Here is a 23,357-nt window from a genome sequence, read left to right on the forward strand (position 1 = left end):
CATGATGTGAGGAGTACAAGGTCACTGCGATCGATCTATCATTTTATTTCAAGAGCTAGATCATATTTCTTGTCTTCAACAACTTTATCACTTTTATTTTATCCGTATAAAAACGAGAAAAATAGTGCAATAACCACCTTACACCATCTGCAATCTTCAGACTGTCTGAGTATCGAACCTCGAGAAGTAAAGTTAAAGAGGCGTACCTTGCAAAACACCAGAGTAGGCGTGGTTCTTATTCTAGACTAATTCTAACCGAGGGATGAATCGATTGATTAGTAACTGATGGCACAAAATGGGACACAATTAATATACTTGAATTAAATCCAACCAAATAAACCACACTCAATACAGAAAAATTATATTAAAAAAGAGAAAACGAGATAAACAGATAAATAAAAGTTTGAACACAATCAGAGAAACGACGAGAAAGTAACGACACTTGAAAAGTTGGAAAGTTTGTATCCCCATGTTTTAGGGCATACACGAGCAATTCAGTTTCACATTCACTCGCGTGTTTAGTCAGAGCTTATTCGAACTAAATTTAGTTGTTGTTGTTTTCTTATTAAATTACGGAATCATTATAGTACAGCAAAACTAGGTACATTAATGGCTTATACTGTATAGCAGCAAGTAAGCAAGAAAAACGAGGGGGATAATTGGAAAAAAAAAAACTTTCAGGTCATCTTTATTACAAAACGTGCTCATTTTTTTCACTTTTTAGATCGAAGTATATAAAATCAAATCATTTATTTAGGAAGATATCCATCTTTTTCATAATTTTGTAGGTTTAAATCTTTAAAAAGAAATTAGCTCGCGCTTTGCGCTCGCATTGCTTATTGAGATGAACTACTTGTTCTTTATTTCACACGTTTCAAAAGTGCTTGAAAGATCCATTTTTCAGATCTGAATATATAAAAAAAAATACAAACTTTCAGCTTCACGCCCGCATTATGGTTTAGATTCCTATCCTGTTCATATTTTTTAAAGTACTAAAAATGTCTAGTATTTAGGTTGGAAAATCAAAAACTTTCAGCTAGCCCTTCGCGCTCGCATTAATTGATTAGATTCCTATCCTGTTTATATTCTTTTTAAGGTGCTATGAATGTCCAGTTTTTAGGATGGAAAATAAAAAACGTTCAGCTCATGCTTCGCGCTCGCATTCATTATTTAGATTCCTATTCCGTTCATTATGAAGTGCTAAGTATGTCCAGTTTTTAGGTTGGAAAATCAAAATCTTTCAGCTCGCGCTTTACGCTCGCATTAATTGTTTAGATTCCTATCCTGCTTATGATTTTTATAAAGCTGTTAAGAATGTCCAGTTCTTAGGTTGAAAAGTAAAAAACTTTCAGCTCGCACTCGCACCTATTATTTAATTGAATTCCTATTCTGTTCATGATTTAAAAAAATATTACGAATGTCCAGTTTTTACTTACCTACTTGGATTTACTTGGATGTAGAGACATAAAGCCTGTAGCTTATTTGCCCCTCGTTACGTTGGATAGTCTCTGGTAGGGTAAAAACTTTAGTGGATGGGTTTTCCAGTGCCTCTCAGCTGATTTGAACATATTGACACTAGATGCAGAAACTGTTTCCTCGGGTAAAGCATTCCAGTTATTTAAATTGAAAAGGCATTTTGCCTTATTTGCAATGTACATCTTTTTTTCTTAATTTCATGCTGTGACCTCTGGTTCTACCATGAACATCAATCTCAAAGAAGTTGTTTATAGGTCAATTTGATCAAGTCCTTTTGAAATTTTGTATATTTGGATCAGTTCAGCTCTTTGTCTTCAGCCTTTTCAGGATAGTCTAGATGACAGAGATGAAGCAAAAGTCTGGTTGCTGTCTGTTGTACCTTTTCAAGTAGATTTTCATCTCGTTTATATATAGGAGCCAATGCAGAGTTGCAATATTCCAGATTAGGCCTTACAATGGCTTTATAAAGGTTGAGCCATCCTTTCTCAATTAATGCTGTGAAAGACCTCTTAATCATTCCAAGTTTTGCATTAGCCCTTAGCATGGGTGCTGAAGGATAGACTTCTCAAAAAGGACTCCTAGATCTTTCTCTTTTTCATCAGACTTTACTTCTTGACGACCGTCTTCAGTTGTCATATGGTATGTGAAGCTTTGATTATTTCGACCATAGTGAATAACTTTACACTTTCACTCGTTGAATTTCAGTTGCCACAAGTTTGCCCATTCCTTTACTGCATTCACATATTCCTGTATAGTCATATCTGCATCCCTCTGTGAGTCTACAACACGGTGCATCTTAGTATCATCTGCAAATAACTTCATACTAGATCTTACATCTGGTAGGTCATTGATGAAACCGATGAAAAGGGTTGGGCCAAGGACACTACCTTGCGGAATTCCACTACTGACTGGTAGTGGTGTGGATGAATGGCCATTGATCATTAGATCGATCAGTCAAGTATGCCTCAATCCAGTTTAGTAGATTACCCCTTATTCCATATGCTTCAAGTTTACGGATCAGGCGTTTATGAGGGACACTGTCAAATGCCTTCTGATAATCCAAGTAGATGTAGTCAATGTTGTGTCCATCATCAATATCCTAGTCCAATCCACTAATACTTCTATCTTTGTAGTACATGATCTGCCATTGCGAAATCCATGTTGATTCTTATTCAGTAGACCCTACATGCATGGGTGTCGATCCGTATTCTTGGTTGGGGGGGATGATTGACACAAATGTTCTTGTGGATGGGGATATTTCAACATTACCCCCACTAAAATCACAAGTTAGGACATTTGGGAGTGGTTGATATGCATGGTGTTCTTGGAAATTCCTTCATTGTTGTAGTGTACTATACTTGTATAATTTTTTTGAAAATTCAATTTGTGTTACAAGTCAGCCTATTCTAAACTCATACCGAGAAAAAATGACAAAAATTGACTGGACCATGTACATAGTGATCTGTTCATTGAGCATGATGTATACACAGGGGCGTCGATCCATTTTTCAGATGGGGAGGGGGCAAAATTATGAATCAACATTCCAAAGGCGCTCGATCACAATATATATATATATACATATAACTCATGAGAAAGAGACACATATCTCACCTTCACCAACAATGCGAGCGCGAAGCGCGAGCTAAATTTTTTTAGTATGTCATGAAAACAGGAAAAATGTACCTGTTTAGGTTTGTTTGTAGTAACTCATGAGGAGGATACATGTATCTCACTAGAGAGCGAGCTGGAATTTCTTTATATTCTGACCTGAAAGCTTGATATTCTAAGCATTTTTGGTACAAATGATTAAGATGGGTATCTAGAAGAACAATAGATGCGAGCGCGAGCTGAAAATTTTGATATTTTGATCTGGAAAAAATGACATTTTAATGGAAGATATATATCCAACAAAAGATTATTGCAAAATCAAAGTTCTTTTGAGGTTTAGAATTGAAAACGGGACATTATATTCACCTATATAATCATGAAAAGTATGGGGTTTTGGTACATGATGCGAGCGCGAAGCGCGAGCTGAAAATTTTTATATTCCATATCTGAAAAGCAGACATTTTGAGCATGATTTTGAATCAAGATCGAGTTGGTATCTCAATCTCGCTTGCTGATTTCAGTGTAGCATTACAATCTTATTTTATTTTTTAGTTGCACATGCGAAATTATTGGGGGGGGGCAAAACGATATGTTTGCCCCCCAATATTTTCATTGGTGGGGCGATCGCCCCCTGCCCCCCCCCCCCCCACCCAGGATCGACGCCTCTGTGTATACAACTTCTCTCTTAAATCTAACCTGACTGGCAATATCTTTATTCTTCTTAATGCATGATGATAAAATGCAGATTCGGACCAATTAAGACTAGCACAAATTACAACCTGTGTGGCTTCTCGTGCGCCATCGGGTTTACCGTCATTCCTTTATTTATCTTGCCACCCTTTCCACCCTTTTGAGTTAATGATTTATTTAAATTAATTTATTCACCACTGGTGGGATGGAACACCCAATCAACAAAAGTTGATTTTCGTTGGGGTCCTTTCATGTCATGTGTTAAAAAATATCAAATACATAAACATTTCATTCTTTTTCATCTTGAACCTCCACCCATCTGTTTAATAGTCCTGAAAAAGATTGTTTTTATTTAATAACAATATACACAAATTGCGAGGGAAACAAACTGATTGATGGCATACTATAATCATCATGATCAAACTTTCTTTTTTCATCATCATTATTATAATTTTTCTACCCTAAATTATTGGGGGGATGATAATACAGGCCATCCCCCCCACTTGAAATATTGGGGGGGATATATCCCCCCCATCCCCCCCGTGATCGACACCCATGCCTACACTTCAAGGTGTTGTAGTAGGATTTTAAGCACTATTTTTTCCATAATCTTGCATACCACAGATGTCAAACTCACAGGTCTATAGTTAGAAGGATCATTTCTCTTTCCCTTCTTGAAAAGTGGTACTGCATTGGCCTGTCTCCAGGAATCAGGAACGCTGCCTTCTTGCATCAACTTGGTGAAGATGATTTGTAGTGGTAAACTTATTTCCTTGTGTACCTCCTTCAGAACTCTGGAGTTAATCCCGTCAGGTCCAGGTAATTTGTCAACATTTAGCTCAGAGAATAAATTTTCAATATCTTGGACTTTGAATTCTACTTCTCTTATCTCTACTTCAATTTTTTTTTAATGAAAGTCATTGAAGATAGATGCTCTACTGTGAATACACTTCCAAGCGAGTTAGATTTTTTTTATTCAGAACTGAAAAGAGACATATTTAAAGGACTGTTAGTAGTTATTCATGAAGGGCATAGTATCTCACGGAGTCGATAATTCGAGCGGGAAGCGTAATCTTAAATTATTTTTAGACATGACAAATTGACATCTTTAAGGACTGTTTTTAGAAATTCATGAAGAGCGTGCGTGAGCGTGAACCTGAAGTTTTTTTTTATTATTATTCAGACATGAAACATTTCACGCACGTTAAGAAATCATGAAAAAAGATGCGTTTGTCACTGAATAAATGATAATGAAAGGTCGAAGCGCGAGGAGAAATATTTGTTACATATTGACATAAAAACAGATTGTTTTAAGGGCAATTCAATTTTCTTGACGGAGATTATCTCTTGAGCAAATTATGTTTTATCAAATCATGATTTTTTATCATAACATTTCCTTTACCCAGGCAACTGTGATTCTCATTCGCTTCCTCTTCTTTCTCCCTTTCGTCATTTTTTTTTAGGCCAGCCGATTTGGGGGCACGTGTCCCCGTAGTTACACAACTGCTTCTTCACCAAAAAAAGGGATATGGAAGATCCCCCCCCCCTTTCTCTCTCTGTGTGTGTTTCTGTTACGTCATTAAACTTGCCTTCCCTTTTATCTTTTCTCTCTCTTATCCTCCTCTTTTCATCTCTTTCTGTCACTTTTTTTTTACTATTTCTCTTTCCTTCTCTTCCTTCAATTCCGGCTATATGGATATCGCCCTATTTCTTCATACCTCATACTCGAGCTTCATTAAATCAGACTTCTAAACGTCGATTATCGAGAAAAATCATTCTCACGACCTGTCTGAAAAAAGAGTTACGGCAAATTCAAATAAAACCCAATCGAATATTATCTCCAGTATCATCATTCTCTCCATCTCATTTTAATGTTGATTTGAATCTCTTTCTTTGTAAGACAAGCCCCCGATGGGCGTGTCATAAAAATCTAGTTTTTGTTCTTATCCAATATTTAAGGAATTCAGTGTCTGGTGATGTGTACGCGTATCAAGAGAAAAGTCACTGACATGGCACGCCCACTGGAAAAGTAAAATGTGTCAATGCCCATGTGTTTAATAGGCCATGTCTATGCTCAAGGCCAGACTGCTTAACATTATCAAGTAGAACAACCTTGGAAATAGGAAACCTTGGCACAATGTGAAGGTACTGTTAAATATTAAGAGGGTTTTGCGATGAGAGGTGTTCAATAAGAAATGCAGGTATAAACAGAGGGGTGTCATTGGTATACTTATCGTCTTGTGAGGATTCTTAATAAGAAAGAAAGAAGGGATCCAATTTTATAACAAATATGATAAAAATATCAACGGCTTAACTAGAGTAACTACTTCAACTGAACAGGTTTCACCTGAGACATCTGTATTTCAAACTCGTGTGATTTTAAGGTTAGTGACGTCCCAGGTAATAATAAAAGCTAGGTCAATGAGGTATGGTAACGCGAGGCCGTACGCAGAAATTTTTTTTTCCTCGAGAGCGAAGCGACCGAGCTTGTCATTGGGGCACTAAAATTGCATCCATATAAGTGAAACTGAATGATTTTGTGCACACTTTTGGTTATTTTTTGTGAAAATTTTTAGTCAAAATTTTAGATTTTCGAAATTTCTGAGGGGGGGGGGGCAACCGCATGCGTACGGCCATGGGATCAGGAGCTTACTATCGGCCTTGATGCTAAAGAAGTCGATATAGATATTACTTTCATGATAATTATATACCACAGGTCTAAGTCCTGTCAGTTCCAGCAATAGTCAAGCCAATAGCATTCGAATCAATTTAATTCATTTCAATTAAAGTTTTAGTTTACTTCCATTCAAACATAAAGCAATGTGATATAAATCTGATACAAATTAACGTATTGACATTTTAAACAAGAACAGTATAAAATAGAGTATATTATGGAATTGATAATAAGGGGGAGAGGTCCGCTAAAAGCATCTATTGTAAAGTGTGGATCCAACCCCCCCCCCCCCCCCCCTCTCTCCACTCCAGATATATATATATTTTTTCTTTTATTTAGATTTCTTGATTTCCGACTCAACAACGTACGATATAGCGGAAACAATACAAATTCATAAGATACATAAATATTGATAATGAATAAATGAATTTATTACGGGATGTTTATGTATAATTATGCAGTCCAGCTAACCAAAGTAGTATTGAGTGCAAGATGATTCCATTTGTTCCATTGGGTCGAACGGAGCAGGGTATTTTGGAAGAACAAGAACATTGCGGTATTTGTCTGAAGACATCGTCAGAGATGCGAAAGAGGACAAGTTTAGTTAAACTACATCAAAACTTGTATTTTGATCTTCTGTCTTATTTTCACCCTTTTATATATTTTCCTTTTATATATTTTTTTTCCTACTTGAATATTAGATGGCGGAAACCCTGGCCCCTGTCCCTTCTTTTGGAGCTGCCCCGATGTGAAAGTCACATTGACATCAATGAATATAATCGAGGTGAATTTTCCATATAATCATCGAATAAAATTAATGTTTAAATCATAAAAAAACATCAAGATCACGTACATCGGGCCTGAAATATACACAGACAATGATAGATGTGGTTCGATCATATAGCTTTTTTTTTAAAAAATACACATATTAGACACACAATACTCATAATGTATATAATAAAATAAACAAATGCTGGAATTAGAAAAAAATCAATGCCTATTCAAAGAACAGTAGTCCTGAAATAAAATTCGAGCCTATATCCGCTGTTTTGTAGTTAATAAACATGATAAATCATACTTTCATTGAGAAAATACGAATCCACTAAAAAGACCGCATACTTACACTAACGCAATCATTATCACAAAAGAAGAAACAAAATGAGAATTCGGAAAGAAGGATCAAACATATATACGACCATGTAAATAAATGGCGACTTTGTAGAATTACGAATTTGTAGAATCTAAAATCCAGCTGGCCGTCCATCTCTTCGGCTATCACTGTAGCCTTCCAGCCAACCATCTTCCAAACGAGCGATAGCCTGTACGATAGCGTAGACGGCTCCTATCGGCTGCATGTCCTGACCTTTCTCAATCAGACCATCCACAACGTCCTATAAAAAAGGATTAAATATAGTCAAATAAAGGCAACATAAAATTATATTCTTTCATTGCAGACGTGTTTAAGATACACATTATTACATTTTATCTTTTTTGTGATTATAGGCCCTTGCTTTTTTAACAAATATTTGTAACAAAGGCCCGTATTTTGATTTAGCCTGATTGATGATGTTGGCACTGATAGAATTCAAATTGAAATAAAAAAACACAATCAAGCAAATATAATAAGCCTAAATCTTGAGTGGGCTAGATATGGCGTATCGCATAAAATTTATTTTTAAAAAAGTTGCGAGCGAGCGAAGCAAGTGAGCAAATAGTTTGACATTTTTATTACAAAAATCAAATTTTGTGATAGATCCTGACATAATTAAATATTCAGAAATTAATACATCTCTCCTTTCTATTTCCTTTTCTCTTTTTTTTCTTCTTGGTCATGATTTTTTTTTTTTTTGGGGGGGGCTGTCCCCATCTGTATGCCATTGGAACCCACTATTGATTGTGGTGGGGGTTCATTTTCAATCAATCGTAAGTCTAGATCAGTGATAAGATCAGCTCAGATCTTGGTATTATAATAATGTTACATACCTCATTGAATCCTGGTTCATAAAAGGTTTGATTAGGAAGAAGTTGTTGATGAATCCTCCTTCTTTCGCCTCCATTTTCAAGAGTTGAACCAAACCAGACATTTTCCATAGCAATCTGAAAAATGAGCAATAGGACAAAGTAACAAACTTGACTTTTGTATCGAGTTATTAATAATCTTATGTTTGATATTAGAACCGTCGCGCTACACTGTAGAAACTATGTTAACATTTTTTAAAAAGCACGTTGCTTACAACCATCAATCTGACAACTATTGTTTAAACTTTTAAACTGTTTAATTTTTTCAAACAAGTTGTTTAAAAAGTTTAAACAATTATATTAAAAGTTTTATCGAACAGCTTGTCGTTAGAGTGACAGATTTGAACAACGTTTTTTGTTTTTTTTTACATTTTTACTGTGTAACGATGTTGTTTTTAGTGACTTGAATGGTTTATTTCAAATATGTACTGAAAATATCGGCTAAAGGCCGAATCAGTTTACAAATGGTATATGCAACATATAAAAAATATACAACTTGAAAAAATAGGTAAATATCAAGATGAAATTGTTCTACAAAATAAGTATACAAAATTAATGAAATTAATTGAAATACACAGCATATGAGAAGAAAGCCTAAGAGGTAGAAAAAAGTACATAGAGAACATGTTAGAAGGAAAGACAGATTGAAATAAGAGGAATAGAGGGAGACAGGAACAAAGTGAAAGAGATTCGGTATTTTTTAATCTTGTTTGTAAGTTAGTGCAACTAAAGGAATTCGGAGCAGTTCAGCAATTACGGAAAATGAAATCTGGAATAACATTATTTAGCATTGTTCTGACATTCAGGTGCTGTTTATGTAAGAAATAGATATGATATAATCCAGGTAGGTATACGATTTGTCATAATGAAATATTTTGTCATAAAGGAGTATTTGGATTAAAAAAGAAGTACATTTTTTACATGAGTTTCTGCATTTATTGTAAAGTCAAAATAAATTTTACAATACATAAAACATAATCGTAATATGACATGAAAGTACATTGTAATGTGACAGATTTATAGTAGTATCATAACAAAATTTAGACACGAATACAATAAGGATGACAAAGTAATGAAAAAAAAAACAAATGCGGTGGCACACTATATAAGCAAAAAAATGCTTGAGCAATAGCAGCCAAAGGGGGAAGAGCGCTAATACATGGAAACCTAATATTTTATAGGTCCGGATCTGGAAGAAAATGTTACGTCACAAATCATTAGAAAAGGAGAAAGAAGAAAAAAGAAGAAATGAAGAGTGCGTGTGTGTGCAAGTGGGTGAACGTGCAGGTGTGATACTAAGAATACTTCGATAAAAGATATTTTTTCAATGAAGCTTTAAAAGAAAAGATAGATGCAGTGAGTTTTATATTGGGCAAATCATTCCAGATGTCTGGGCCGTGATGTCTGATAGTTTTATGTGCGAATATTGTTATCGGGTTTGTGAGGTGGATGTTGGATGAGTGGCGTGTAGGATATGAATGAATGTTGCTGTTGTAAACAAAAACATCTTGAAAGGGTGTAGGTAGGCCTATAGATTTAGTTGAAAACTTGTACATAAAAATGGCAGTTTGGAAAGTATGAATGTCATTTTTAATGTTTTCAGGTTCCGAAAAATAGGATCAGTATGTGCTAAGAATTGCGAGTGGGAGCAAATGCGGAGTGCTTTCTTTTGGAGGCGTAAAATTGAGTCTATTTTGGTTTTGTTGCAATTACCCCACAATATGTTGCAATATGATATATGCGACAACATTAAAGAATTGTAAAGCATAAATAGCGATCTTTTTATTTGCTCATGATTGAGCAAATAAGAAGTTTTATTAAAAGAGCATATATAAAACAGATGAGTTCTTGAAAATATAACTACTCGTATTTACCTATGTATAAATCAAGATGAGTGATGATAATCACTGATGATGATGAATTATGCTCTTGTAGCGCAGGGATAATCTTAAAATATAAAATACAAAAATTATCGTAAATCATCAAGCGCGAACCGTGAACAGAAAAAAAGAAACATTAAAAAATGCTAAGCTACATTCACAAGCTTAAATAAATCACAGAATCTTAGAAAGTAAAATAGATATGAATAATCAGATTGTGGATTTGAAGTTGCTATTGCGCTTTTGGGCATGTTGAAGATGCAGAGGGAAGGGGAAAAAATCCTTCACAAAATCTGTCATTCGCTGATATGTGGTGAAAGAGGGAAGCAATTGTTTTAATTAGATTGTTTGAAAGAAACCTACAAGGCTTGTTGCCGTGGTGATGGTTGTTCCTCCTGCTGCACCAACCGCCAGCTCAACATTCCCATCGTCGTCCACGACGATGACAGGAGTCATTGAAGACATTGGTCGCTTTCCAGGCTCAATGAAGTTTGACGGTGAGGGCGGCAGTCCAAAGAAATTCGATACCCCAGGCTTGGAGAAGTCGTCCATCTCATTATTGTATATGATCCCCGTTTGAGTCCCTCGAACCGTCGAACCAAAACTGATGAAAATATGGAGAAATTACAATACTGAATTGAATCATCGTCCCAGGAATTCATTCATACGCCCCACAGGCGGCCTGTCATTGACGAATAATGCCCAACTGTTGTAACTTTGCTCCTAGTACTATCAAGGAGCTTCAAGCTTCCCGTTCAATCAATATTGGAAAATCGTTTCCTTCTATTTCAAGTTTTGGTATGAATATGATAAACAGCGACAGAAAAATTATGTTATCATTCTAGGGAGCTTCAGATTACATGACCTTCGTTTTGCAATCCGGCTTGGTAAGGACAAGTCTAGATCTCATCCGCTGCAAGTCGCCAAATCTGGCTCTATCAGGCGAGTTATCTACGACGGAGAAGACTGTTTGTACGAAGAGGGCCATCCTTTATAGAGAGAAAGGGGACTCATGCAATCCTGAATCTGGGCTAGGTAACCAGGAGGTATTTATTTGAATGCTTTAAATGGTTTAGGACTTAGCTAGCGGTACAGTGGTCGGTGCACTTAAAGCTTCCATCTCTTTCAGGTGTTAATTAAAGCAGTGGTTAAGCGAACCTACTTTATAAAAACAAAAAAAATTACTTTGATCATGCTGATGGTTGAGAAATATTAGATAAACCTATCATTACCAATTGCTTTTGAGGGGGCGTAGTCTAATGATTACGATACGACTCTCATATTTCAATCAGAGGGACGTAGGTTCGAATCCCAGCCACGTGTTTTCCCTTAGCAACAAATTTACCCACATTGCACTACACTCTACCCAGTTAAGGTGAATGGGTACCCAGTAGGATTTATTCCTTGAACGCTTAATTTAGAGCCTATTTGGCGGCTCAGCTACAGTAGCGAAACAATTGTCACCAAGTATCAAGCGCAGTAGAGTATGTAGTGATTGCGCTATAATAATGGTCCATATTTATCGCTATTAATATTACGTTTTCAGCTTGTATAGGACCTATATACCTTTTCACAACCGAGGACCACCCAGTTTCGTTAAGCAATTGCACTGTACACAGGCCAACTTACAACGTGTTGATGGTACTAGTAATTGAAGCAGCATTTCCATACTGGTCTACCACTGCGATGTGAGAAGTACCACCGTCATTGACGATTTCAAATGATGGTTCGTAATATTCTGTATCGTGGGTACGATCATCGGTTATCCGTTCACGGATGCTATCTGCATAATCTTGAGACGTCAACGTTGCTACAAGCTAGAGAAAACGAACAACCGGATGATTATCTTTAAGAGGGTTTATAGGGAAGATAAATGACACGAGGCTAAAAAAAACAATCTTGCTTTTGATATTAAATTTGTATCTGATTGTTGTAGAATTACTTCTGTAAACTTCTAAACCAATTAACGTCTATACTAGATTGTTTCAAGTTTGGACATGATGTTTAGATCTTACTTCTTCAACATCTACAAAGTCTTCGTCACCCAAAGCACTCCTCTTGGCAAAGGCAAACTTGAACGCCTCGATAATTCGATGGTAGGTCAGTGTTTCATTTTGGACAGATCTCCGGCTCTCAGCAGTAAATCCATAACCTGAGTAAGGCGAGATTGTTCAAGAAATGATATTTAGGATGATGTTGAAATGAACTGCATGGGACAAACATGGAAAGGTTATCACATAGTCAAACATTAAATTTCGATATTCTAGGGTCTTACCTTGCTTGACGCATTACTGTAATATTCATAACTGACTCACCTTCCAGTATATTCATAATGAGAGCAAAGACTGGTCCGCTGCACGGAGGAGGGCAAACATAAGCCGTTAAACCACTGATGTTTATACTTAAAGGTGTTTTCATTGGCACCTCATACTGAGCAAGATCTTCCACACTCACTATCCCACCTTTAAAACGAGAATGGAAAATATTAAGAAGGGGAAACAAAACATTTTAATATAGACACCGTGGTCTTAATGCAAAATGTTTTTTTCAATACATCAAAGAGCAGATTAATTTCCTTTCTTAGCATCATATTAACCATCTTAAGTATTGATTAATAATCATCATGTCGTCTTTCTTAATATGCAGCAACCGCGTAGCCAGGATTTCATTTTGGAGGGGGCGGTAAATGCAAGCGAAGCGTGCCAACACTTACAGAGCGCGCGAAGCGCGCTCCCTAGTGGGTGGGTGCAGGGAGCGCGAAGCTTTAGTGTTTCATAAATTAAAATGAAAAGGAGCCGTTCCTCTTGTCTCTAGTACCTCCAATTCGGTTGACTATATTGCGATTTTGAATCTTGTTTTCAAATGATTGTGATTGCACAAAAGAGGTTTACAATGGAGGAAATTAAAATGATAATAACTCCGCGCGAAGCGCGGAAGCTAAAGCGTTTTATCAATTTTTCTTGCCATAAAAAGGGTCCCAAGAAAAGGGTTTTCTCAAAGATATATTGAATACTTTCTTTGGAAAGATCAGATTTGATTACAAACAATTAAGCAACAGTGCATATTTTTAACTCGCAAAACAGAGAAGATTGGTAGAGGAAGATATTCCTCGCAGAGCAATGAAACTCTGAAATTTCAAAGGGCGGACGTTTCATCAAATGTAGATGAATACCCAATCGGCTCTAATTTAATTGATTTTCTAAGATTATTGAACTTCATTACAAGGAAAATAGTGCGCAAAAAGTTGAAACTTCTGCGATTTATTGAAACTATCTATCTATATATAAAAAAGGATGCCTAATTTTTTTACTTATCCTGAAGCGCTTCATTTTGAATATAAAGAAACTTAAGTGTCAGTCAAAATTTCAAACTGAGGGCGCAAAACAGGACAGGAGATGAATGTATACAGGGAAATGACATGAAGTTTAATACAATTTGATAAAAAATATTGTATTTTTTTTTATTTAATACGACACGAATTTCATACCTTCCTCTTTATAAATTAGGAACCTGTTTGCCCCAAAATTATGGTTGTTTAATATAATATAATAATAATAGAACAGCTTTTGTATAGCGCATTATACCTTACAAAGGTCTCAATGCGCTTTAGAAGAAAAAGAAAGATGAGGGGTAACGAGCTGAAAAGCGGGAGAAGTTGACTTTATGGAGGTGACGGCAGAAACTGATACAAAGATTTTACTCGCCCGGAGCCGACCAGACCCAGAAGTTGCGCGATCAATTGAAAAAAAGATAACTTCATATATTTACTTCGGCCTAACCTTACTCGAAATTCATGCCCTAATGTATACAATTTTAACTTTAACTGGCAAGAAGCACATAGCTGAGGTGGAAAAACAGGGTTAGAGAAAAGGTGGGGAAACAATGGAGAACTTCAATATTGTCATCTAACCCCGCGCAGCGCGGAAGCAAAATTCATATATAAATTTAGAGCAAGAAGAGTGAAGGAGTTTCTCTTTTGAAAAAAAATAAAGAATAAAAAGAAAAAAAAACCCACAAAGCTACCTTCCTTTCTTCCCTTTCCTCCCTTCCCTTTTCCTTTTCTCCTCTCTTTTTTTCCTTCTTTTTTTCTTTTTGGGGACGTTTTGGGGGGGGGCGACCACCCCCACCGCCCCCCCCCCTGGCTACGCGCCTGATATGCAGCCTTTCGTTTCTATAAGCTTACCGCATCGCATAATATAAACATAGATATGCTCTAGCAACTCTCTGACACTACATACTTTAAAGTGAGGAATTCTATGTCACGACCTCATTTCCAAAGCAATGTTTATGGGGAAAACCGTCAAAGAATGGCACCTATTCGATATTTACCGTTTTCTTGTATCTCTTCTGCTATATCAGCAGCCAATGGTCCATTATAGAATGCTTGAGCGCCCTCGTCGGCCACGGTGCGCAATGTCTGAGCCAGTTTCCGTCTGTACATAATATCGTTCTCTTGTAGAATACTCCCGTCATCGTCCAACAGTATTTCACTTTTGAGAATTTAAAATAATCAATAATTGGATAATAATTGTATAATAATTACACCAATTGATTTGATAACCATCACATACTATGAAAGTGGTTTCATTGCGTCGTTGTCACTCAGTTGTCATGTTTATAATGTAAAAATCATATTGCCGTACATGGATAACAATTAAATGATTGTGATTTACCCACGAAATTCAATACACACAGAATATGAATATCGCTATGAAAAGTAGGAGCAGTTAATTATAACTACCTTGAAGTTCCGCCCTCCATTTTCAATATTAGAAATAATATTTATTTTGCCAATATATCATGTATATAGAAAACGTTTCTGTTAGTTCAGAACAGGGGCCGCGGAACGGTTTTCAAAGTGGGGGGGGGGGGCTGAGCCAAAAAAGTGTGTGGGGTGGGGGGCTGACCATGTTAAAAATCACAATCTTATGGCCATTTTTCCATTTTTGTGCACGGGTTTGGAAAAAAGTGGGGGGCGTTGTTCTGTGAAGGGCGCATCCTCAGCCAGTCATCATAGCAACATCTGTCTGAGGATGCGCCTCTGATTGATCTGATACCACCCATTGTAAACTCCTGAAGAAGACGGTGGACCGTCGAAAATTCGCGTGAACAATAAAAACTTTATTTGGCAATCAAAGCATTATCATCAGTATTATTTTGTTAAATATATATATATATATATATATATATATATATATGCGTTTCTTGGTGCTGTTGACTAATTAATTCATAATTTCCTGATGAAGCCCTATGGGCGAAAATTTGATCAACTTTTCTATCTACGGTTGTTTTATTCACCTTGCATTTTGCCATATACATACATACACATATATATATATATATATATATATATATATATATATATATATATATATATATATATATATATATATATATATATATATCTTAAAGTTTCACGTATTGGCTTCTCTAATAGACAAGTAACAAAATATGCTGAAGATAAAAGGTAATGCGTTCAATGCCAATATAGTTTTTAAAAAAAAACTATATTGGCATTGAACGCATTACCTTTTATCTTCAGCATATTTTGTTACTTGTCTATATATATATATATATATATATATATATATATATACATGCTGCCACCATCATGGTATAGAAAGGTCCCACTTTGTGTCAGTTAGTGGCTCTGTTTCCGTCCTAGTGGTGTTCTGTCAGGAGCGAGAGTGCCACAGGGGAAGGTTCTCTGCCCGAAATTATTTCTTGGCCAAAATCACTTTATGTCAATAAAATCACACACAAATGTCACCTTGCTGTAAAATGATGTGTGTGTGTCTTTTTTTAATTATAGAAACACAGCATCCCCCACTATTACAACCAAGATGGGAACGATAATTGATCATTGTTATTGTGAAATAAAGTGAAATGGGGGAGGGGTGATTTGATGCATACGCCTATCACATCAGTTATCATAAGTCACAATATATCCCCAAAACTGCTACCTTTGGGAATAAACCCACAAAACTCCCAGTAGTTGACATTGACATTACGATGAAATAACAACGCATTGCTCATTATATCCAGAGGCGAACCTGAACAATCTTGTGCAGAAAGGCAAAATTTTCTGACAACTGAATATTTTCATAATGTCAAATTTTATCCCCTTTCCGGAAAGATTTTTCTTTCATTAGAAAAGAAATACATCTGACAACATGTGACCGGTATTTACGTTTAATAAACCTTGTCAATTATAAAATTATAATAGATAATGATTCTATAATAAAAATTATGTCAAAAAGGGACTCACTATGCCCCCCCTTCATTATTTGAATTGATAGGTCAATTACTCTCATATAATCTTTCCATTCAAAACATAGTGCTTCGTAAAAACTTGCAAGCTTGTGTCAGTGGCGTAATGAGCCACAATTTTTAGGGGGCGTGATATGGCGTATCGGGCAAATTAAATAAAATGTTACGAAATTTTGATTATAAAAATCCATTTTTTTTCATAGATTTTTACACATTATGCCCTATTCAGAAAATTATATCGTATGTGACCCTTCCCTCTTTCGTTTCTTTCTTTTTCTCTTTTTTTTCTTCTTGGTCGTGGCATGCACCCCCATCTTTACGCGACTGGTCTGTTTGGATACTCAGAATTGTATAACGTGATCTCCCTACATGGGTTAGATTTTGATTTTCTGAGCAGTTTTAGGAAAAATATCATACCTTAAGCTAGTGTTAGACATGGCAAGCTCGACAAACTGTTCGAGAGCTATTGTTCTTGCAAGATCAGGGCCAACTACGAAACCATTCTCTGCAAGTTCTATGGAAGGTTTGAAGAGGTCTCCCCAGGGAAGTCTACCGAACCTTTGATGGGCCTCCCAGTATCCCATTATTTCCCCAGGGACCGCGATAGCGAGACCACCTTGAAAGAAACAAAATACAATAAAATCAGTGCATGGCCTGATTTGACAAAACAAAATTCTATTTTATAGGATTCTCATTTAATAAGGCATGATAGGTGATCGCACTGAATGTTGACGAATATTTTCCTGTTTACTACTGTACATTTATGACAGAAAGATAATGACAAGTTCTCAAGGGACTGTCATATCTGTACTATTTAGCTTGTGTGTTCCGACGCACAAGAGACAAGCCGTTTTATCATTTAATGAAGAATTCATAAGTCTTAGAATTATTATATTTTCTTTATATTAAGACATCGTTTGGTGATATTATTAACAAATGGCATTTGGAAAGGACTTATATAAAATGGCATGCCATATAGGTACAATAATATTCTCTCCAGTGGCGTAGAGGCCTACTTTTGGAAAACTTTATCATAGCTAGGTGTAAATAATTTCAGAGAACATAAGAGGTTAAAGGTCAACAGCATTTGCTTAACCCCCACCCCCCTCAAAAAAAAAGATAAAGTAAAAATAAATAATTAAATAAATGAATTATAATAAATAAATAAATAAATAAATAAATTAAAATAGATAAATAAATGAATAAACAAATAGATAAATGAATAAATGAATAAATAAATAAAATATATATCTGCCAGCAAGGCCCCCTGCCACTCTCCCAAACTAGTGTTATAACAATCGATATAGCTCCCCATAACACAAAATCCCAAAACTCTTTTCTCTGCATTTTTATCTATTCTTACCAATCTGTGATGCATCGTCCGTTTCATTTTCGTACATGTCTCTGGACGCAAGAGTGGGAGCCACTTCTCTGGAATCAAGAAAGTACGGCGTCTCGGTCTCTCTGTCATAGTACATTATGAAGCTTCCTCCGCCTATACCTGCACTGTGGATGCTCAATAGTCCAACACAGAGGAGTCCAGCGATAGCTGCATCAATGGCCGTACCTCCCATTAGCAGCATATCACTAATTAAAAAAGAAAAACAGTCATGAAAAGCATTGTGGCATTGTGCTCACTCTTGCGATTTTTGTTGGCCCCTTTGCCATAGAAAATAATACTATTTAGGCCAGTGGCAGCTATTTTGAATATTGAATACAACATTTTTTTATACATGACATGATAAACGATATATCATATTAGCATTGATGATTTTTATATATTACTTCGTCCATAGATCACAATTACTTGCAGTTTAGTGATCAATTTTGTGAAAACTTATTTTTTCCTATTCATATTGTACATAATAGGGTATACAGCGGTCTACGGCGGCCATTTTGAATATCAAGAAATGAATATTTTGTCCCCCCAAAATTCAGAGAGTATTTCACTCGGCCTGCAACACAATTATATACATTTTATAGCCAATTTGCTGGCAATTTTATGATTTTCATGGGTAATAATTTGGCGGCCATATTGGATTCTGCCAATTTCCGGAAAATGCTTAAGGTTACACGAGTGGCTTCATTCAGATTCGTAATCAGCAACCTCGAATTGACAAGAAACCACAAAAAATAGACAAGGCGCCTTTGACAGTTTGTACAAGTCGCCTCCCCCTCGCGTTCTCACCTTTTCGTCTTAAACAAGGCGCCTTGGCGAGTTTGGAAAAGGCGCCTTCGGCACGCCCTCTCGTCATAGACAAGGCGCCTTTGCGACTTTCTACAAGTCGCCATCACGCCTTCTCGTCTTAGACAAGGCGCCTTGGCGAGTTTGTAAAAGTCGCCTTCATGCCTTCTCGTCTTAGACAAGGCGCCTTTGCGAGTTACACAAGTCGCCTTGTAGGTGGCACTTTCAAGCTGCCGTATTTTTCCCATTCGTCACCCTTCGTCCACCTACATTCGGTCAGGGGAGCTTTTCATCAACATTTTCGTCCGACAAGTTGTCAGGTCTGACAACTTTCCTTGATTATGATAGGCTGAGGGGCAAGGTTACCATAGCAACTGTCGGATATAACGGGACTTGTCGGATAAAACGTCTGACAAGTCTTTAATTGAACGCTCCCCAAGTGTGAGGGGGCTTTTAAAAGGGCTTGCAACGTTTACTCACGTAATCACGTCACGGCGCACTATCACGTTGGATTACTTTCGTAAAAACGCGTCCTCTAATCTACGAAGTGTAGGGTCTACACTTAGTTATTTTGCATGAAGGTTAATTAATCACGAAAAGTCATAGTTTTGCACATACGTGACATGAGTCTTTACTCACTTTACCGAACAGTTTTTCTAGATTTTCAAAATTGCTAGTGCTTGTTAGTAAAACTAATCATGACGTCTCACATTTATTTCTCTGTAATCTCCCTCCTAGCCTTTCAAACTTATATCTACAGTAAGTATATTTCCAGCAAAATTGGTCCTGGTTTAATTTTGAGACACAGCTACTCGACTTTAATTCCAAGTAGTTGAATAAAAAAAAGAAAAACATGAAATAAAAAAGGAAAAGAAAATGAAATCAAAGAGAAAAGTAAACTTGACAAAAATAAATAAAAGAAATCACTCTTTGAATTTGTATAGGCCTATCTTATATAGAATTATATATATATATATAAATACATGTAAATTAATATTATAGTATGAATAGGGAAATTTGTCAAAATTTCGTTGTGCAAAGTCACTGCAAACTCACTTTCCAATCTCTGAGCAAAGAGCTTGATCACTCGCCACAGCAGCATGCTCAAAGATATAGCCAGTGTAAGGTTCAATCTCGGGTCCAGTCCTCCAGTAATAGATCACACCAACAGCTATCCCACATCCTAGTGCAGTAGCCAGGATGACGATGGTGAGCATCAAACATAGGAGACTTCAAGAGAGGGTTTGAAAAAATAGAGTTTATGGTACTAAGGTCTAACAAGAAAAGTTAATAGTGACCATCAGCAGCAGCAGCAGCATCATTATCATCATCATCATCATCACCATCATCATCATCAACGCATCATCACCATCATTATCATCATCTCAATCACCATCATCACGACCACACAATCGTCATTACACCATCATCATTGAATTGAATTAAATAAAATTGAATTTACTGGCGACCCGTTTCACCTATTATGACTGGCGACCATCTTCTTCTATTATGATTAGGGGCCCTTTTTTAGTATATATAGAGACCCTTTGATGCGTTTATGAATAGCCACCCTTATAATTAATGAACCCACTTCTATTCTAAATAAATCGATACCCTCTTCTGGTATTACGACTATAGCGACCCTCTTTGCTGATGGACACTAGCTCATCTTTTAAGTATTGAACCTCATGTTGATTATGAATAATCTTAAATATCTTACATTATAAATGTCGATCGGAGCCCCCCCCCCCACACGCACACACACACGACACGACGGTTTAATAGTTTTGACCGACCCATGCCTAGAAGGTAGAGGTTTAATGGAAGGTCCTTCCAACTGATCAGACAACGTCAAATTGGCCGTCGATTGTGACGTCATTATGCTAAAGACTGTTACTTTCTTAGAGATCCCTTAATGGTTATTCAATCTCTTCTGTTTCACTCATAACAAATATAGACCAAACAACAAACATCAAGTTAATCGATCCAAGTCCAAGAGATATTCCTGTCGCACACGAAAAATGTGTTTTCCGATCGCTGGATCGCTGTTAGGCCCCAATCACAAAGATACTGCTTCTCAGTCTGAAGTTCAGCTTGCCAATGTAATCTAATAATACAAAAATGAAAAGCTTTGATTATTCTTTTTCAAAAACGATATGCCCATTCTTGTGAATTCACTTTGCGGAACAACATCAATATGTTGCTTTTGTTGGACCTAAGTTAAAGGTAAATACAGAGTTTGGATGCAAACGCGGTGGAAAATCTTTAAAACACTTTTGAAAACTTAATTCAAGAAAATAACTGAAAAAGGAAAGAATGCGTACATTAAATTATCTTATTTATTCAATCATTAATTAATCATGTTAATAGATTTAATTAATCATGATAAAACACAAACAGCACAAAATTAGTACATTCTAAGCAATAAAAAAAAAATTCTACATGATGACATAACATGAAAGACATGTATATTGATCATGGCAGATTCTAAAATTTCACTGTATATTGATTCTTATATAATTTCTTCGAAAAAAAATAATGCCTGCTTTTGTTCCCTCTGTTTGCAGCGCTAAGTAAATTTTAAAGTTACTGAATATGAAATTTATAAAATGTCCTGAAAAAAAAATGCTCGAGATGGATTGTGATTTGAATCACGAGAATACTTTAAATATTGACATCTACACATTTTTTTTTTGTTTTGAATAATGTTTTTATTCTGATTTCATGAACATAACATTTCAATTTAACATTTCAAGTCATATATAATACTTTACACTTCATATTTTCACTTTTTTCCACTAACTTAACAAAATCATGAGTCATATATATCTTTAAAAAAAAAATCAACAATGAAATCAGTTATTATAAAAAATGCTTACATACACACACACCCTCACACACACACACACACACAACCTCACACACAATTAAAAAGCGACTGAAAAAAATATTGATTTTCAACCGTCACTTTTTTCCGTGTGTATCTATAACTTGAATTTCTCTTTAATGTTATGTATATCGTTCTCCTTCTCATGTACCAATAATTCCAAGCAGCACTTATAATTTCATTTTTTCCACTGAGTGAACAAGATCAATGGTGATTTTTTTTTCATAAGAGAGTTTTGAGGAACACGAATTATGTTGTTTACCTTCAGGGGAATGTTGACAATATGATTTTAACCAATATCGCGCCTATACGTAAGATCAGACAAACAAAACAGTCAACACTGACGATTCCATCAAAATCGAACGAGGAATACTTTGTGTTATTGCAATACATGTAAAACGAATTTCACATTGGAGGCCTATATAATGGAGGCATGTTTCGAGGCCTTCATGTACAAAAATATGAAATTAGAAAAAAAACAGAAGTAGACATCATCACCAGCCAGCCTATTGAATACTTATCACAGCGTGCATATAACTATATCTCTCTAAATGTTATTCCCCCTTTGGCAGTTAATCATTTTTTTTCCTTGGCTAATCGCTATTAAAGCGCCGATAGTCATACATCAACCCCATCAACGACATTTAGCCACAGCCAAATTATGACAGAAATTGTTTCCATGAAGTTCCATAAGAATCATGCATGTCGGAGACACATCTCTGCATGAGATGTCACTTCGCCGACGAGTTGTTTCACAAAACCATCACAGGCAAGTTATCGATATTATATATAAAGTATGTCCTACATACACAGCAAAAACTGTGGTGTTAACCGGTGTACATATAGAGGACCACACCAGTTATTTTACACCGGTGTTAAATTGGTGGTGTTAGTTTTACACCTATAGCTGTTACATTTACACTCTTTGGTGTTATGTTCAATCTCTAGGGTGTTATTTTAACACCTCAGGGTGTGGTCCTCTATTAACACCAATTGGTGTCAGTTTTAACAGCACAGTTTTTACAGTGTACTTAACTTCGATTTGCTTTGGTTGAGACAATTGTTAGATAATAGTTTTATTATGGCTACATTTACCAAAGACGGAGTAAGCTTAACAATATTTATATGTCTCAGAATTTCTCCCAATAATCGTTTTAAACAAAAAAAGTGCTGTTGATTTTTTTAATCAAAAGTTAATTCCCCCTGCTATGAATGCGTTTTAAATGAAGTGTAAAGTGTAATGCCTAGAATACCAAATTAATATTCTGTCGTATTTCATTTATTTTCTACACCAAGATTATGAGATCCCAAGGTTAATAGACGCCAAGTATAAGTAGACTGAAAATTCTCGCTTATTGAGATAAGAAAGATTTTTTTTAAAGTGCACACAGAATCACCAAGAATACATAGAGCATTTCCATTTATGTGAATGTAGGAAAAGAGCACTGCTGATTAAATGCCTTGCTCTCGGTCATTATGTGTCATGGCAGGGAATCGAACCCCTGACTTGAAAGGATATAGTCAGGCCTTAGACTACTGTTTGTCTGATGTTGTCGTAAGGCGATATGCTAAGCCGCCACTATCTTTTTTTAAACTTGAAGATGAATAATCCAGTTGGGTATACTTCTTGGTTGTGACTTCAATTAAAAAAAGGACAATTATCATGGC

General features: G+C 36.0%; 1 protein-coding gene across 1 annotated transcript; it reads right to left on the reverse strand.

The window, feature by feature from the left end:
- Positions 1-7,625: 7,625 nt before the first annotated feature.
- On the reverse strand, positions 7,626-20,884 carry LOC121408517 (glutathione hydrolase 1 proenzyme-like). Its single transcript, XM_041600002.1, has 11 exons — positions 20,599-20,884; positions 19,859-20,032; positions 17,981-18,204; positions 17,035-17,233; positions 14,677-14,837; positions 12,663-12,809; positions 12,363-12,499; positions 11,977-12,164; positions 10,711-10,951; positions 8,432-8,545; positions 7,626-7,839 (listed from the first exon to the last, which is right to left on the reverse strand). Exons 1-11 carry the CDS (start codon positions 20,679-20,681, stop codon positions 7,690-7,692), a joined length of 1,818 nt encoding a protein of 605 aa, XP_041455936.1. The 5' UTR covers positions 20,682-20,884; the 3' UTR covers positions 7,626-7,689.
- Between the last annotated feature and the right edge of the window lie 2,473 nt (positions 20,885-23,357).

Source organism: Lytechinus variegatus, chromosome 2 (genome assembly GCF_018143015.1).
Source record: "Lytechinus variegatus isolate NC3 chromosome 2, Lvar_3.0, whole genome shotgun sequence".
Classification (NCBI taxonomy): Eukaryota; Metazoa; Echinodermata; class Echinoidea; order Temnopleuroida; family Toxopneustidae; genus Lytechinus; species Lytechinus variegatus.

Coding starts and splice junctions, on each gene's coding strand:
- LOC121408517 (XM_041600002.1), bottom strand. CDS start 20,681: ATGACGTCACAATCGACGGCCAATTTGACGTTGTCTGATCAGTTGGAA. Junction 18,205..19,858: donor CTTTGCTCAGAGATTGGAAA/GTGAGTTTGCAG, acceptor TTTTTTAATTAG/TGATATGCTGCTAATGGGAG. Junction 7,840..8,431: donor ATGAACCAGGATTCAATGAG/GTATGTAACATT, acceptor CCTTTTTTATAG/GACGTTGTGGATGGTCTGAT.